The following is a 15,762-nucleotide window of genomic DNA, read 5'->3' on the forward strand; positions in this document are numbered from 1 at the left end:
GGTTAAATATAACTATATCAGACAGTATATTTTATAGATTACAGGTTAAATATAACTATATCAGACAGTATATTTTATATTACAGGTTAAATATAACTATATCAGACAGTATATTTTATATTACAGGTTAAATATAACTATATCAGACAGTATATTTTATAGATTACAGGTTAAATATAACTATATCAGACAGTATATTTTATATTACAGGTTAAATATAACTATATCAGACAGTATATTTTATAGATTACAGGTTAAATATAACTATATCAGACAGTATATTTTATATTACAGGTTAAATATAACTATATCAGACAGTATATTTTATATTACAGGTTAAATATAACTATATCAGACAGTATATTTTATAGATTACAGGTTAAATATAACTATATCAGACAGTATATTTTATAGATTACAGGTTAAATATAACTATATCAGACAGTATATTTTATAGATTACAGGTTAACTATAATTATATCAGACAGTATATTTTATAGATTACAGGTTAAATATAACTATATCAGACAGTATATTTTATATTACAGGTTAACTATAACTATATCAGACAGTATATTTTATAGATTACAGGTTAAATATAACTATATCAGACAGTATATTTTATAGATTACAGGTTAAATATAACTATATCAGACAGTATATTTTATAGATTACAGGTTAAATATAACTATATCAGACAGTATATTTTATATTACAGGTTAACTATAACTATATCAGACAGTATATTTTATAGATTACAGGTTAAATATAACTATATCAGACAGTATATTTTATAGATTACAGGTTAAATATAACTATATCAGACAGTATATTTTATAGATTACAGGTTAAATATAACTATATCAGACAGTATATTTTATAGATTACAGGTTAAATATAACTATATCAGACAGTATATTATATATTACAGGTTAAATATAACTATATCAGACAGTATATTTTATAGATTACAGGTTAAATATAACTATATCAGACAGTATATTTTATAGATTACAGGTTAAATATAACTATATCAGACAGTATATTTTATAGATTACAGGTTAAATATAACTATATCAGACAGTATATTTTATATTACAGGTTAAATATAACTATATCAGACAGTATATTTTATAGATTACAGGTTAAATATAACTATATCAGACAGTGTATTTTATAGATTACTGGTTAAATATAACTATATCAGACAGTATATTTTATAGATTACAGGTTAAATATAACTATATCAGACAGTATATTTTATAGATTACAGGTTAAATATAACTATATCAGACAGTATATTTTATAGATTACAGGTTAAATATAACTATATCAGACAGTATATTTTATAGATTACAGGTTAAATATAACTATATCAGACAGTATATTTTATAGATTACAGGTTAAATATAACTATATCAGACAGTATATTTTATAGATTACAGGTTAAATATAACTATATCAGACAGTATATTTTATATTACAGGTTAAATATAACTATATCAGACAGTATATTTTATAGATTACAGGTTAAATATAACTATATCAGACAGTATATTTTATAGATTACAGGTTAAATATAAATATATCAGACAGTATATTTTATAGATTACAGGTTAAATATAACTATATCAGCCAGTATATTTTATAGATTACAGGTTAAATATATATCAGACAGTATATTTTATAGATTACAGGTTAAATATAACTATATCAGACAGTATATTTTATAGATTACAGGTTAAATATAACTATATCAGACAGTATATTTTATATTACAGGTTAAATATAACTATATCAGACAGTATATTTTATATTACAGGTTAAATATAACTATATCAGACAGTATATTTTATAGATTACAGGTTAAATATAACTATATCAGACAGTATATTTTATAGATTACAGGTTAAATATAACTATATCAGACAGTATATTTTATAGATTACAGGTTAAATATAACTATATCAGACAGTATATTTTATAGATTACAGGTTAAATATAACTATATCAGACAGTATATTTTATATTACAGGTTAAATATAACTATATCAGACAGTATATTTTATATTACAGGTTAAATATAACTATATCAGACAGTATATTTTATAGATTACAGGTTAAATATAACTATATCAGACAGTATATTTTATATTACAGGTTAAATATAACTATATCAGACAGTATATTTTATAGATTACAGGTTAAATATAACTATATCAGACAGTATATTTTATAGATTACAGGTTAAATATAACTACATCAGACAGTATATTTTATAGATTACAGGTTAAATATAACTATATCAGACAGTATATTTTATAGATTACAGGTTAAATATAACTATATCAGACAGTATATTTTATAGATTACAGGTTAAATATAACTATATCAGACAGTATATTTTATAGATTACAGGTTAAATATAACTATATCAGACAGTATATTTTATATATTACAGGTTAAATATAACTATATCAGACAGTATATTTTATAGATTACAGGTTAAATATAACTATATCAGACAGTATATTTTATAGATTACAGGTTAAATATAACTATATCAGACAGTATATTTTATAGATTACAGGTTAAATATAACTATATCAGACAGTATATTTTATAGATTACATCAGGTTAAATATAACTATATCAGACAGTATATTTTATAGATTACAGGTTAAATATAACTATATCAGACAGTATATTTTATAGATTACAGGTTAAATATAACTATATCAGACAGTATATTTTATTGAAAAAAATGACCGATTTTTCCCTGAGATTTTATTGAAATGTTGACATATTGACATTTTTCCCTGAGAATCCACAACATACAGTAACACAGGGACACATTCAGCCAGTGAAAGAGACACACTAACAGAGAGAAAGAGACACATTCACAGAGAAAGAGAGAGACACTCACAAAGAAAGTGAGAAACACTCACAGAGAAAGAGACACACTCACAGAGAAAGATAGAGAGACACACTCACAGAGAAAGAGACACACTCACAGAGAAAGAGAGAGACACTCACAGAGAAAGAGAGAGACACTCACAAAGAAAGCGAGAAACACTCACAGAGAAAGAGACACACTCACAGAGAAAGATAGAGAGACACACTCACAGAGAAAGAGACACACTCACAGAGAAAGAGAGAGACACTCACAGAGAAAGAGAGAGACACTCACAGAGAAAGAGAGCGACACTCACAGCCAGTGTCCCGTAAGAGTGTTAGTATAGAAAGCCATGTTCCCCAACAAGGTCACACAGGGAGGCAAGATGGCAGACAGAGTAATATAGTAAAACCCTTTGGGTCTAAAACCCACGTCACACTGATCACTGAACTACATACAGATCACACAGTAACCAGTAACCACTGTCCCCTTTTCAGAACTCTTTACCATCGAAGGAAACGCATTTGGGCGTCCCTGTCAGTTTCCTTTCCTGTACAAAGACCAATGGTATGGAGACTGCACCTTGGTAGACTCCTCTGATAGATGGCTTTGGTGTGCCATTGAAACAAACTACCAAGACAATGAACTGTGGGGCATCTGTCCATCCAAATGTGAGTATTACATCTATTACTTACTGTGTCAATATAAGCAGCTGTTAGATCTCTCTCTCTCTCTCTCTCTTGGTTGTATTGTCATGTTAACGTTGCCAAGGGAAGTGAAATGGATGAAAAGTGAACAGTAAGCATTCTCACATAATTTCCATAATAATAAAGACATTTCAAATGTACATTGTCGTAATGATGTGCAACTAGGTAAAGTAGAAAAGGGAAAATAAATTTTCACTGAATCTTCACTGGTTGCCCTTTTCTTGTGGCAACAGGTCACAAATCTATTTCACCCAATAGATATTCTTTGTGGGTCTGTGTAATCTGAGGGAAATCTGTGTCTCTAATATGGTCATACATTTGACAGGAGTTTAGGAAGTGCATCTCAGTTTCCACCTCATGTTGTGGGCAGTGTGTCAATAGCCTGTCTTCTCTTGAGAGCCAGGTCTGCCAACGGTGGCCTTTCTCAATAGCAAGGCTATGCTCTCTGAGTCTGAACATCTCTCCCCCATCCCTCTGCAGCTACGGAGCATTGGCATAAGAACCCGGTCACAGGTGCATTCTACCAGGTGAACCTCCACTCTGCTCTGACCTGGCACCAGGCTCGGACCAGCTGCCAACAGCAGGGAGCAGACTTGGCCTCAATCACCGAACCCCTCGAGCAGACCTACTTAGCAGGTAGCGCCACCCGGTGGCCATGCTCACATATATCAGGCGTGTCAAACTCAAGTAGTGTGTTTATTAGTGTACTGTTCATGTACCAGTGTGTTTATTAGTGTACTGTTCATGTACCAGTGTGTTTATTGGTGTACTGTTCATGTACTATTGTGTTTATTAGTGTACTGTTCATGTACTATTTATGTCATATGCAACTTTCTCTCCTTATCTTACACACACACACACACACACACACACACACACACACACACACACACACACACACACACACACACACACACACACACACACACACACACACACACACACAGGCCTGTGTGGGAGGCTGCATGTGCCGCTGTGGACGGGGCTGAATGCTCTGGAACAGGACAGTGGGTGGCAGTGGATCAGTGGAAAGCCTCTCCGCTACTTCCGCTGGGACTCTGGTGAGTCCTCACCTTCACACTATTCCCTTCATGCTGCACTACTCTGGACCAGGGTCAGTAACACTATATAGGGGAAAAGGACCAGGGTCAGTAACACTATATAGGGGAAAAGGACCAGGGTCAGTAACACTATATAGGGGAAAAGGACCAGGGTCAGTAACACTATAGAGGGGGAAAGGACCAGGGTCAGTTAGTTACACTATAGAGGGGAAAAGGACCAGGGTCAGTTAGTTACACTATAGAGGGGAAAAGGACCAGGGTCAGTAACACTATAGAGGGGAAAAGGACCAGGGTTAGTTACACTATAGAGGGGAAAAGGACCAGGGTTAGTTACACTATAGAGGGGAAAAGGACCAGGGTCAGTAACACTATATAGTGGAAAAGGACCAGGGTTAGTTACACTATATAGGGGAAAAGGACCAGGGTCAGTAACACTATATAGGGGAAAAGGACCAGGGTCAGTAACACTATATAGGGGAAAAGGACCAGGGTCAGTAACACTATATAGTGGAAAAGGACCAGGGTTAGTTACACTATATAGGGGAAAAGGACCAGGGTCAGTAACACTATATAGGGGAAAAGGACCAGGGTCAGTTACACTATAGAGGGGAAAAGGACCAGGGTCAGTTACACTATAGAGGGGAAAAGGACCAGGGTCAGTTACACTATATAGTGGAAAAGGACCAGGGTCAGTAACACTATATAGGGGAAAAGGACCAGGGTCAGTTACACTATATAGGGGATAAGGTCCAGGGTTAGTTAGTTACACTATAGAGGGGAAAAGGACCAGGGTCAGTTAGTTACACTATAGAGGGGAAAAGGACCAGAGTCAGTTACACTATAGAGGGGAAAAGTACCAGGGTCAGTTACACTATAGAGGGGGGAAAGGACCAGGGTCAGGTAGTTACACTATAGAGGGGAAAAGGACCAGAGTCAGTTACACTATAGAGGGGAAAAGGACCAGGGTCAGTTACACTATAGAGAGGGAAAGGACCAGGGTCAGTTAGTTACACTATAGAGGGGAAAAGGACCAGGGTCAGTTACACTATAGAGGGGAAAAGGACCAGGGTCAGTAACACTATATAGGGGAAAAGGACCAGGGTCAGTTACACTATAGAGGGGAAAAGGACCAGGGTCAGTTACACTATAGAGGGGAAAAGGACCAGGGTCAGTTACACTATATAGGGGGGAAAGGACCAGGGTCAGTTAGTTACACTATATAGGGGAAAAGGACCAGGGTCAGTTACACTATAGAGGGGAAAAGGACCAGGGTCAGTTACACTATAGAGGGGAAAAGGACCAGGGTCAGTTACACTATATAGGGGAAAAGGACCAGGGTCAGTTACACTATAGAGGGGAAAAGGACCAGGGTCAGTTAGTTACACTATATAGGGGAAAAGGACCAGGGTCAGTTACACTATAGAGGGGAAAAGGACCAGGGTCCGTTAGTTACACTATAGAGGGGAAAAGGACCAGGGTCAGTTACACTATAGAGGGGAAAAGGACCAGGGTCAGTTAGTTACACTATAGAGGGGAAAAGGACCAGGGTTAGTTAGTTACACTATAGAGGGGAAAAGGACCAGGGTCAGTTACACTATAGAGGGGAAAAGGACCAGAGACAGTTAGTTACACTATAGAGGGGAAAAGGACCAGGGTCAGTTACACTATAGAGTGGAAAAGGACCAGGGTCAGTAACACTATAGAGGGGAAAAGGACCAAGGTCAGTTAGTTACACTATAGAGGGGAAAAGGACCAGGGTCAGTTAGTTACACTATAGAGGGGAAAAGGACCAGGGTCAGTTACACTATAGAAGGGGGAAAGGACCAGGGTCAGTTAGTTACACTATAGAGGGGAAAAGGACCAGGGTCAGTTAGTTACACTATAGAGGGGAAAAGGACCAGGGTCAGTTACACTATATAGGGGAAAAGGACCAGGGTCAGTAACACTATAGAGGGGAAAAGGACCAGGGTCAGTTAGTTACTATAGAGGGGAAAAGGACCAGGGTCAGTTACACTATATAGGGGAAAAGGACCAGGGTCAGTAACACTATAGAGGGGAAAAGGACCAGGGTTAGTTACACTATAGAGGGGAAAAGGACCAGGGTTAGTTACACTATAGAGGGGAAAAGGACCAGGGTCAGTAACACTATAGAGGGGAAAAGGACCAGGGTGAGTTAGTTACACTACAGAGGGGAAAAGGACCAGGGTCAGTTACACTATAGAGGGGAAAAGGACCAGGGTTAGTTACTCTATAGAGGGGAAAAGGACCAGGGTCAGTTAGTTACAATATAGAGGGGAAAAGGACCAGTGTCAGTTAGTTACACTATAGAGGGGAAAAGGACCAGGGTCAGTTAGTTACACTATAGAGTGGAAAAGGACCAGGGTCAGTTACACTATAGAGGGGAAAGGACCAGGGTCAGTTAGTTACACTATAGAGGGGAAAGGGACCAGGGTCAGTTAGTTACACTATAGAGGGGAAAAGGACCAGGGTCAGTTACACTATAGAGGGGGGAAAGGACCAGGGTCAGTTACACTATAGAGGGGAAAAGGACCAGGGTCAGTTACACTATAGAGGGGAAAAGGACCAGGGTTAGTTACTCTATAGAGGGGAAAAGGACCAGGGTCAGTTAGTTACAATATAGAGGGGAAAAGGACCAGTGTCAGTTAGTTACACTATAGAGGGGAAAAGGACCAGGGTCAGTTACAGTATATAGGGGATAAGGACCAGGGTCAGTTAGTTACACTATAGAGGGGAAAAGGACCAGGGTCAGTTACACTATAGAGGGGAAAAGGACCAGGGTCAGTTAGTTACACTATAGAGGGGAAAAGGACCAGGGTCAGTTACACTATAGAGGGGGAAAGGACCAGGGTCAGTTAGTTACACTATAGAGGGGAAAGGGACCAGGGTCAGTAACACTATAGAGGGGAAAAGGACCAGGGTCAGTTACACTATAGAGGGGAAAAGGACCAGGGTCAGTTACACTATAGAGGGGAAAAGGACCAGGGTCAGTTACACTATATAGGGGAAAAGGACCAGGGTCAGTTATACTATAGAGGGGAAAAGGACCAGAGTCAGTTACACTATAGAGGGGAAAAGGACCAGGGTCAGTTACACTATAGAGGGGGAAAGGACCAAGGTCAGTTAGTTACACTATAGAGGGGAAAAGGACCAGGGTCAGTTACACTATAGAGGGGAAAAGGACCAGGGTCAGTAACACTATATAGGGGAAAAGGACCAGGGTCAGTTACACTATAGAGGGGAAAAGGACCAGGGTCAGTTACACTATAGAGGGGAAAAGGACCAGGGTCAGTTACACTATAGAGGGGGAAAGGACCAGGGTCAGTTAGTTACACTATAGAGGGGAAAAGGACCAGGGTCAGTTACACTATAGAGGGGAAAAGGACCAGGGTCAGTTACACTATAGAGGGGAAAAGGACCAGGGTCAGTTACACTATATAGGGGAAAAGGACCAGGGTCAGTTACACTATAGAGGGGAAAAGGACCAGGGTCAGTTAGTTACACTATATAGGGGAAAAGGACCAGGGTCAGTTACACTATAGAGGGGAAAAGGACCAGGGTCAGTTAGTTACACTATAGAGGGGAAAAGGACCAGGGTTAGTTAGTTACACTATAGAGGGGAAAAGGACCAGGGTCAGTTACACTATAGAGGGGAAAAGGACCAGAGACAGTTAGTTACACTATAGAGGGGAAAAGGACCAGGGTCAGTTACACTATAGAGTGGAAAAGGACCAGGGTCAGTAACACTATAGAGGGGAAAAGGACCAAGGTCAGTTAGTTACACTATAGAGGGGAAAAGGACCAGGGTTAGTTAGTTACACTATAGAGGGGAAAAGGACCAGGGTCAGTTACACTATAGAGGGGGGAAAGGACCAGGGTCAGTTAGTTACACTATAGAGGGGAAAAGGACCAGGGTCAGTTAGTTACACTATAGAGGGGAAAAGGACCAGGGTCAGTTACACTATATAGGGGAAAAGGACCAGGGTCAGTAACACTATAGAGGGGAAAAGGACCAGGGTCAGTTAGTTACACTATAGAGGGGAAAAGGACCAGGGTCAGTTACACTATATAGGGGAAAAGGACCAGGGTCAGTAACACTATAGAGGGGAAAAGGACCAGGGTTAGTTACACTATAGAGGGGAAAAGGACCAGGGTTAGTTACACTATAGAGGGGAAAAGGACCAGGGTCAGTAACACTATAGAGGGGAAAAGGACCAGGGTGAGTTAGTTACACTATAGAGGGGAAAAGGACCAGGGTCAGTTACACTATAGAGGGGAGGGGAAAAGGACCAGGGTTAGTTACTCTATAGAGGGGAAAAGGACCAGGGTCAGTTAGTTACAATATAGAGGGGAAAAGGACCAGGGTCAGTTAGTTACACTATAGAGGGGAAAAGGACCAGGGTCAGTTAGTTACACTATAGAGGGGAAAAGGACCAGGGTCAGTTACACTATAGAGGGGAAAGGACCAGGGTCAGTTAGTTACACTATAGAGGGGAAAGGGACCAGGGTCAGTTAGTTACACTATATAGGGGATAAGGACCAGGGTCAGTTACACTATAGAGGGGAAAGGACCAGGGTCAGTTACACTATAGAGGGGAAAAGGACCAGGGTCAGTTACACTATAGAGGGGAAAAGGACCAGGGTTAGTTACTCTATAGAGGGAAAAGGACCAGGGTCAGTTAGTTACAATATAGAGGGGAAAAGGACCAGTGTCAGTTAGTTACACTATAGAGGGGAAAAGGACCAGGGTCAGTTACACTATATAGGGGATAAGGACCAGGGTCAGTTAGTTACACTATAGAGGGGAAAAGGACCAGGGTCAGTTACACTATAGAGGGAAAAGGACCAGGGTCAGTTAGTTACACTATAGAGGGGAAAAGGACCAGGGTCAGTTACACTATAGAGGGGGAAAGGACCAGGGTCAGTTAGTTACACTATAGAGGGGAAAGGGACCAGGGTCAGTAACACTATAGAGGGGAAAAGGACCAGGGTCAGTTACACTATAGAGGGGAAAAGGACCAGGGTCAGTTACACTATAGAGGGGAAAAGGACCAGGGTCAGTTACACTATATAGGGGAAAAGGACCAGGGTCAGTTATACTATAGAGGGGAAAAGGACCAGGGTCAGTAACACTATAGAGGGGAAAAGGACCAGGGTCAGTAACACTATAGAGGGGAAAAGGACCAGGGTCAGTAACACTATAGAGGGGAAAAGGACCAGGGTCAGTTACACTATAGAGGGGAAAAGGACCAGGGTCAGTAACACTATAGAGGGGAAAAGGACCAGGGTCAGTAACACTATAGAGGGGAAAAGGACCAGGGTCAGTTAGTTACACTATAGAGGGGAAAAGGCCCAGGGTTAGTTACACTATAGAGGGGAAAAGGACCAGGGTCAGTTACACTATAGAGGGGAAAAGGACCAGGGTCAGTTACTCTATAGAGGGGAAAAGGACCAGGGTCAGTTACACTATAGAGGGGAAAATTACCAGGGTTAGTTACACTATAGAGGGGAAAAGGACCAGGGTCAGTTACACTATCAGTTGTAGTGATATAGCTGTAGTTGTTCGTCTTCAGTTGTAGTGATATAGCTGTTGTTGTTCGTCTTCAGTTGTAGTGATATAGATGTTAGTCTTCAGTTGTAGTGATATAGATGTTAGTCTTCAGTTGTAGTGATATAGTTGTTCGTCTTCAGTTGTAGTGATATCGCTGTTGTTGTTCGTCTTCTGTTGTAGTGATATAAATGTTCGTCTTCAGTTGTATTGATATAGCTGTTCGTCTTCAGTTGTAGTGATATCGCGGTTGTTGTTAGTCTTCAGTTGTAGTGATATAGATGTTAGTTTTCAGTTGTAGTGATATAGTTGTTGTTGTTCGTTTTCAGTTGTAGTGATATAGATGTTCGTCTTCAGTTGTATTGATATAGCTGTTCGTCTTCAGTTGTAGTGATATAGTTGTTGTTGTTGTTTGTGTGTAGGTCATCCTCTCTCTGATCCTGGTCATATCTGTGGACTAGTCGACCCAGGTCAACAGTCCTACTGGCAGAGCTCCCTGTGCTCCAAGAAACGTGGCTACGTCTGTCAGAAAGACCCACCTACACCCCCTGTTCACCCAGGTAGGTCTGTCAGAAAGACCCACCTACACCCCCCGTTCACCCAGGTAGGTCTGTCAGAAAGATCCACCTACACCCCCTGTTCACCCAGGTAGGTCTGTCAGAAAGACCCACCTACACCCCCTGTTCACCCAGGTAGGTCTGTCAGAAAGATCCACCTACACCCCCTGTTCACCCAGGTAGGTCTGTCAGAAAGACCCACCTTCACCCCCTGTTCACCCAGGTAGGTCTGTCAGAAAGACCCACCTACACCCCCTGTTCACCCAGGTAGGTCTGTCAGAAAGATCCACCTACACCCCCGTTCACCCAGGTAGGTCTGTCAGAAAGACTTCCCTAAAAGCCCTGTTCACCCAGATCCAACACTCTGTTCTATTCTGCTCAATTTAATCCAGTCCAGTCCATTTTAGTCTCGTCTAGTCCATTTCAATCTTGAACAGTTTGTTCAGTCCAGTCTAGTCCAGTTCATTTCAGTCCAGTCTAGTCTCGTCCATTTTAATCTTGAACAGCTGGTTCAGTCTAGTCCAGTTCATTTCAGTCTAGTCCAGTTCATTTCAGTCTAGTCCAGTTCATTTCAGTCTAGTCCAGTCCATTTCAGTCCAGTCCAGTTCATTTCAGTCTTGTCCAGTTCATTTCAGTCCAGTCTAGTCTCGTCCATTTTAATCTTGAACAGCTGGTTCAGTCTAGTCCAGTTCATTTCAGTCTAGTCCAGTTCATTTCAGTCTAGTCCAGTCTAGTCCAGTCGAGTCCAGTCCATTTCAGTCCAGTCGAGTCCAGTCCATTTCAGTCCAGTCTAGTCCAGATAATTTCAGTCCAGTCGAGTCCAGATAATTTCAGTCCAGTCTAGTCCAGATAATTTCAGTCCAGTCTAGTCCAGTCTAGTCCAGATAATTTCAGACCAGTCTAGTCCAGTTCATTTCAGTCCAGTCGAGTCCAGATAATTTCAGTCCAGTCTAGTCCAGATAATTTCAGTCCAGTCTAGTCCAGTCTAGTCCAGATAATTTCAGTCTAGTCCAGTACAGTCTAGTCCAGATAATTTCAGTCCAGTCGAGTCCAGATAATTTCAGTCCAGTCTAGTCCAGATAATTTCAGTCCAGTCTAGTCCAGTCTAGTCCAGTCTAGTCCAGTCCAGTCGAGTCCAGTCCATTTCAGTCCAGTCTAGTCCAGTCCATTTCAGTCCAGTCTAGTCCAGTCCAGTCTATTCCAGTTAATTTCAGTCCAGTCTCGTCCAGTCTACTCCAGTTCATTTCAGTCCAGTCTAGTCCAGATAATTTCAGTCCAGTCTAGTCCAGATAATTTCAGTCCAGTCTAGTCCAGTCTAGTCCAGATAATTTCAGTCCAGTCTAGTCCAGTTCATTTCAGTCCAGTCTAGTCCAGTCTAGTCCAGTCGAGTCCAGTCCATTTCAGTCCAGTCGAGTCCAGTCCATTTCAGTCCAGTCTAGTCCAGTCCATTTCTGTCCATTCTAGTCCAGTCTAGTCCAGTTCATTTCAGTCCAGTCTTGTCCAGTCTAGTCCAGTTCATTTCAGTCCAGTCTAGTCCAGATCATTTCAGTCCATTCTAGTCCAGTCTAGTCCAGTTCATTTCAGTCCAGATAATGTCAGTCCAGTCTAGTCCAGTCTAGTCCAGTCTAGTCCAGTTCATTTCAGTCCAGTCTAGTCTAGTCGAGTCGAGTCCAGTCCATTTCAGTCCAGTCTAGTCCAGTCCATTTCAGTCCAGTCTAGTCCAGTCCAGTCTATTCCAGTTCATTTCAGTCCAGGCTCGTCCAGTCTAGTCCAGTTCATTTCAGTCCAGTCTATTCCAGTTCATTTCAGTCCAGTCTCGTCCAGTCTAGTCCAGTTAATTTCAGTCCAGTCTAGTCCAGATAATTTCAGTCCAGTCTAGTCCAGTCCAGTCCAGATAATTTCAGTCCAGTCTATTCCAGTCTAGTCCAGTTCATTTCAGTCCAGCCTAGTCCAGTCTAGTCCAGTCTAGTCCAGTCCAGTCGAGTCCAGTCCATTTCAGTCCAGTCTAGTCCAGTCCATTTCAGTCCAGTCTAGTCCAGTCCAGTCTATTCCAGTTAATTTCAGTCCAGTCTCGTCCAGTCTACTCCAGTTCATTTCAGTCCAGTCTCGTCCAGTTCATTTCAGTCCAGTCTAGTCCAGATAATTTCAGTCCAGTCTCGTCCAGTTCATTTCAGTCCAGTCTAGTCCAGATAATTTCAGTCCAGTCTAGTCCAGATAATTTCAGTCCAGTCTAGTCCAGTCTAGTCCAGATAATTTCAGTCCAGTCTAGTCCAGTTCATTTCAGTCCAGTCTAGTCCAGTCTAGTCCAGTCGAGTCCAGTCCATTTCAGTCCAGTCGAGTCCAGTCCATTTCAGTCCAGTCGAGTCCAGTCCATTTCAGTCCAGTCTAGTCCAGTTCATTTCAGTCCAGTCTTGTCCAGTCTAGTCCAGTTCATTTCAGTCCAGTCTAGTCCAGATCATTTCAGTCCATTCTAGTCCAGTCTAGTCCAGTTCATTTCAGTCCAGTCTAGTCCAGATAATTTCAGTCCAGTCTAGTCCAGTCTAGTCCAGTCCAGTCTAGTCCAGTTCATTTCAGTCCAGTCTAGTCTAGTCCAGTCCATTTCAGTGCAGTCTAGTCCAGTCCATTTCAGTCCAGTCTAGTCCAGTCCAGTCCAGATAATTTCAGTCCAGTCTATTCCAGTCTAGTCCAGTTCATTTCAGTCCAGCCTAGTCCAGTCTAGTCCAGTCTAGTCCAGTCCAGTCGAGTCCAGTCCATTTCAGTCCAGTCTCGTCCAGTTCATTTCAGTCCAGTCTAGTCCAGATAATTTCAGTCCAGTCTCGTCCAGTTCATTTCAGTCCAGTCTAGTCCAGATAATTTCAGTCCAGTCTAGTCCAGATAATTTCAGTCCAGTCTAGTCCAGTCTAGTCCAGATAATTTCAGTCCAGTCTAGTCCAGTTCATTTCAGTCCAGTCTAGTCCAGTCTAGTCCAGTCGAGTCCAGTCCATTTCAGTCCAGTCGAGTCCAGTCGAGTCCAGTCCATTTCAGTCCAGTCTAGTCCAGTTCATTTCAGTCCAGTCTTGTCCAGTCTAGTCCAGTTCATTTCAGTCCAGTCTTGTCCAGATAATTTCAGTCCAGTCTAGTCCAGTCTAGTCCAGTCCAGTCTAGTCCAGTTCATTTCAGTCCAGTCTAGTCTAGTCCAGTCCATTTCAGTGCAGTCTAGTCCAGTCCATTTCAGTCCAGTCTAGTCCAGTCCAGTCTATTCCAGTTCATTTCAGTCCAGTCTCGTCCAGTCTAGTCCAGTTCATTTCAGTCCAGTCTAGTCCAGATCATTTCAGTCCAGTCTAGTCCAGTCTAGTCCAGTCCAGTTTCAGTCCAGTCTAGTCCAGTCCATTTCAGTCCAGTCTAGTCCTGTCAATTTCAGTCCATTCTAGTCCAGTCCAGTCTAGTCCAGTTCATTTCAGTCCAGTCTCGTCCAGTCTAGTCCAGTTCATTTCAGTCCAGTCTAGTCCAGATTATTTCAGTCCAGTCTAGTTCAGTCTAGTCCAGATATTTTCAGTCCAGTCTAGTCCAGTCTAGTCCAGATAATTTCAGTCCAGTCTAGTCCAGTCTAGTCCAGATATTTTCAGTCCAGTCTAGTCCAGTCTAGTCCAGATAATTTCAGTCCAGTCTAGTCCAGTCTAGTCCAGATAATTTCAGTCCAGTCTAGTCCAGTCTAGTCCAGATAATTTCAGTCCAGTCTAGTCCAGTCTAGTCGAGATATTTTCAGTCCAGTCTAGTCCAGTCTAGTCCAGATAATTTCAGTCCAGTCTCTTCCAGTCTAGTCCAGTTCATTTCAGTCCAGTCTAGTCCAGATAATTTCAGTCCAGTCTAGTCCAGTCTAGTCCAGATATTTTCAGTCCAGTCTAGTCCAGTCTAGTCCAGTTCATTTTTGTATTATATTGTTTATTATGGGCGGTGTATTTCTTGTGTTCTACAATGTGTTTCCCTTTGTTTGTGATCCACAGAAGTGGCAGGTTACTGCTCCAGTCCGTGGATTCCCTACGCTGCCAGGTGCTACCTCCTCCAGCGTACCAAGAAGACCTGGACAGAGGCTCAGACGGAATGTCGGAAGGACGGAGGCGACCTGGCCAGCATCCACAACATTGAGCAGCACAGCTTTGTGATGTCACAGCTGGGATATGGTCAGTGAAACACAGATACGCTCACACGTTAGACAGTCAGTGAAAAGGCTAACTCCAACTCTCCCCTTTCCCTCCTCTCCTCCTCCCCTCCCCTCCTCTCCTTCTCTCCTCCTTTCCTCTGTCCCAGCGGCCGCTGACGAGCTGTGGATCGGGATGAACGATGTCAAGACGCCACTACTGTTTGAGTGGAGCGACCAATCCCCTGTCACATTCACCAGTTGGGAGGAAGCCATGCCAATGGAGGGCAACTGTGTCCTGGTCAGAGGAGAGGTATGGTACCATCATCCCCCCTCCACACTGCCCTAACCCTTATACCGCCTAACACCCTCTAAACCTTACACCCCCTCACCCTAACACCCTCTAACCCTAACACCCCCTAACCCTAACACCCCCGAACCTTGGCCCTAACCCTAACACCCCCTAACCCTAACACCCCCTAACCCTAACACCCCCTAACCCTAACACCCCCTAACACCCCCTAACCCTAACACCCTCTAAACCTTACACCCCCTAACCCTAACACCCCTAAAACCCTCTGACCCTAACACCCCCTAACACCCCCTAACCCTAACACCCCTAACCTTAACACCCCTAACCCTAACACCCCCTAACCCTAACACCCTCTAACCTTGGCCCTAACCCTAACACCCCCTAACCCTAACACCCCCTAACCCTTACAACCCTGACCCTGACACCCCCTAACCCGGGGCAGCAGTGTAGCCTAGTGGTTAGAGCATTGGACTAGTAACCGAAAGGTTGCAAGTTCAAATCCCCGAGCTGATCTGTCGTTCTGCCCCTGAACAGGCAGTTAACCC

General features: G+C 42.0%; 1 protein-coding gene across 1 annotated transcript in view; it reads left to right on the top strand.

The window, feature by feature from the left end:
- Positions 1 to 15,762, top strand: part of LOC135558074 (macrophage mannose receptor 1-like) — a 94,983-nt gene that overhangs the window by 17,285 nt on the left and 61,936 nt on the right. The window contains exons 3-8 of the mRNA XM_064991825.1: positions 3,394 to 3,567; positions 4,084 to 4,239; positions 4,551 to 4,664; positions 10,653 to 10,790; positions 14,771 to 14,947; positions 15,075 to 15,217. Coding sequence (XP_064847897.1) covers positions 3,394 to 3,567; positions 4,084 to 4,239; positions 4,551 to 4,664; positions 10,653 to 10,790; positions 14,771 to 14,947; positions 15,075 to 15,217 — 902 coding nt within the window. The remainder of the gene's footprint in view (positions 1 to 3,393; positions 3,568 to 4,083; positions 4,240 to 4,550; positions 4,665 to 10,652; positions 10,791 to 14,770; positions 14,948 to 15,074; positions 15,218 to 15,762) is intronic.

This window comes from Oncorhynchus masou, chromosome 17 (assembly GCF_036934945.1).
Source record: "Oncorhynchus masou masou isolate Uvic2021 chromosome 17, UVic_Omas_1.1, whole genome shotgun sequence".
Classification (NCBI taxonomy): domain Eukaryota; kingdom Metazoa; phylum Chordata; class Actinopteri; order Salmoniformes; family Salmonidae; genus Oncorhynchus; species Oncorhynchus masou.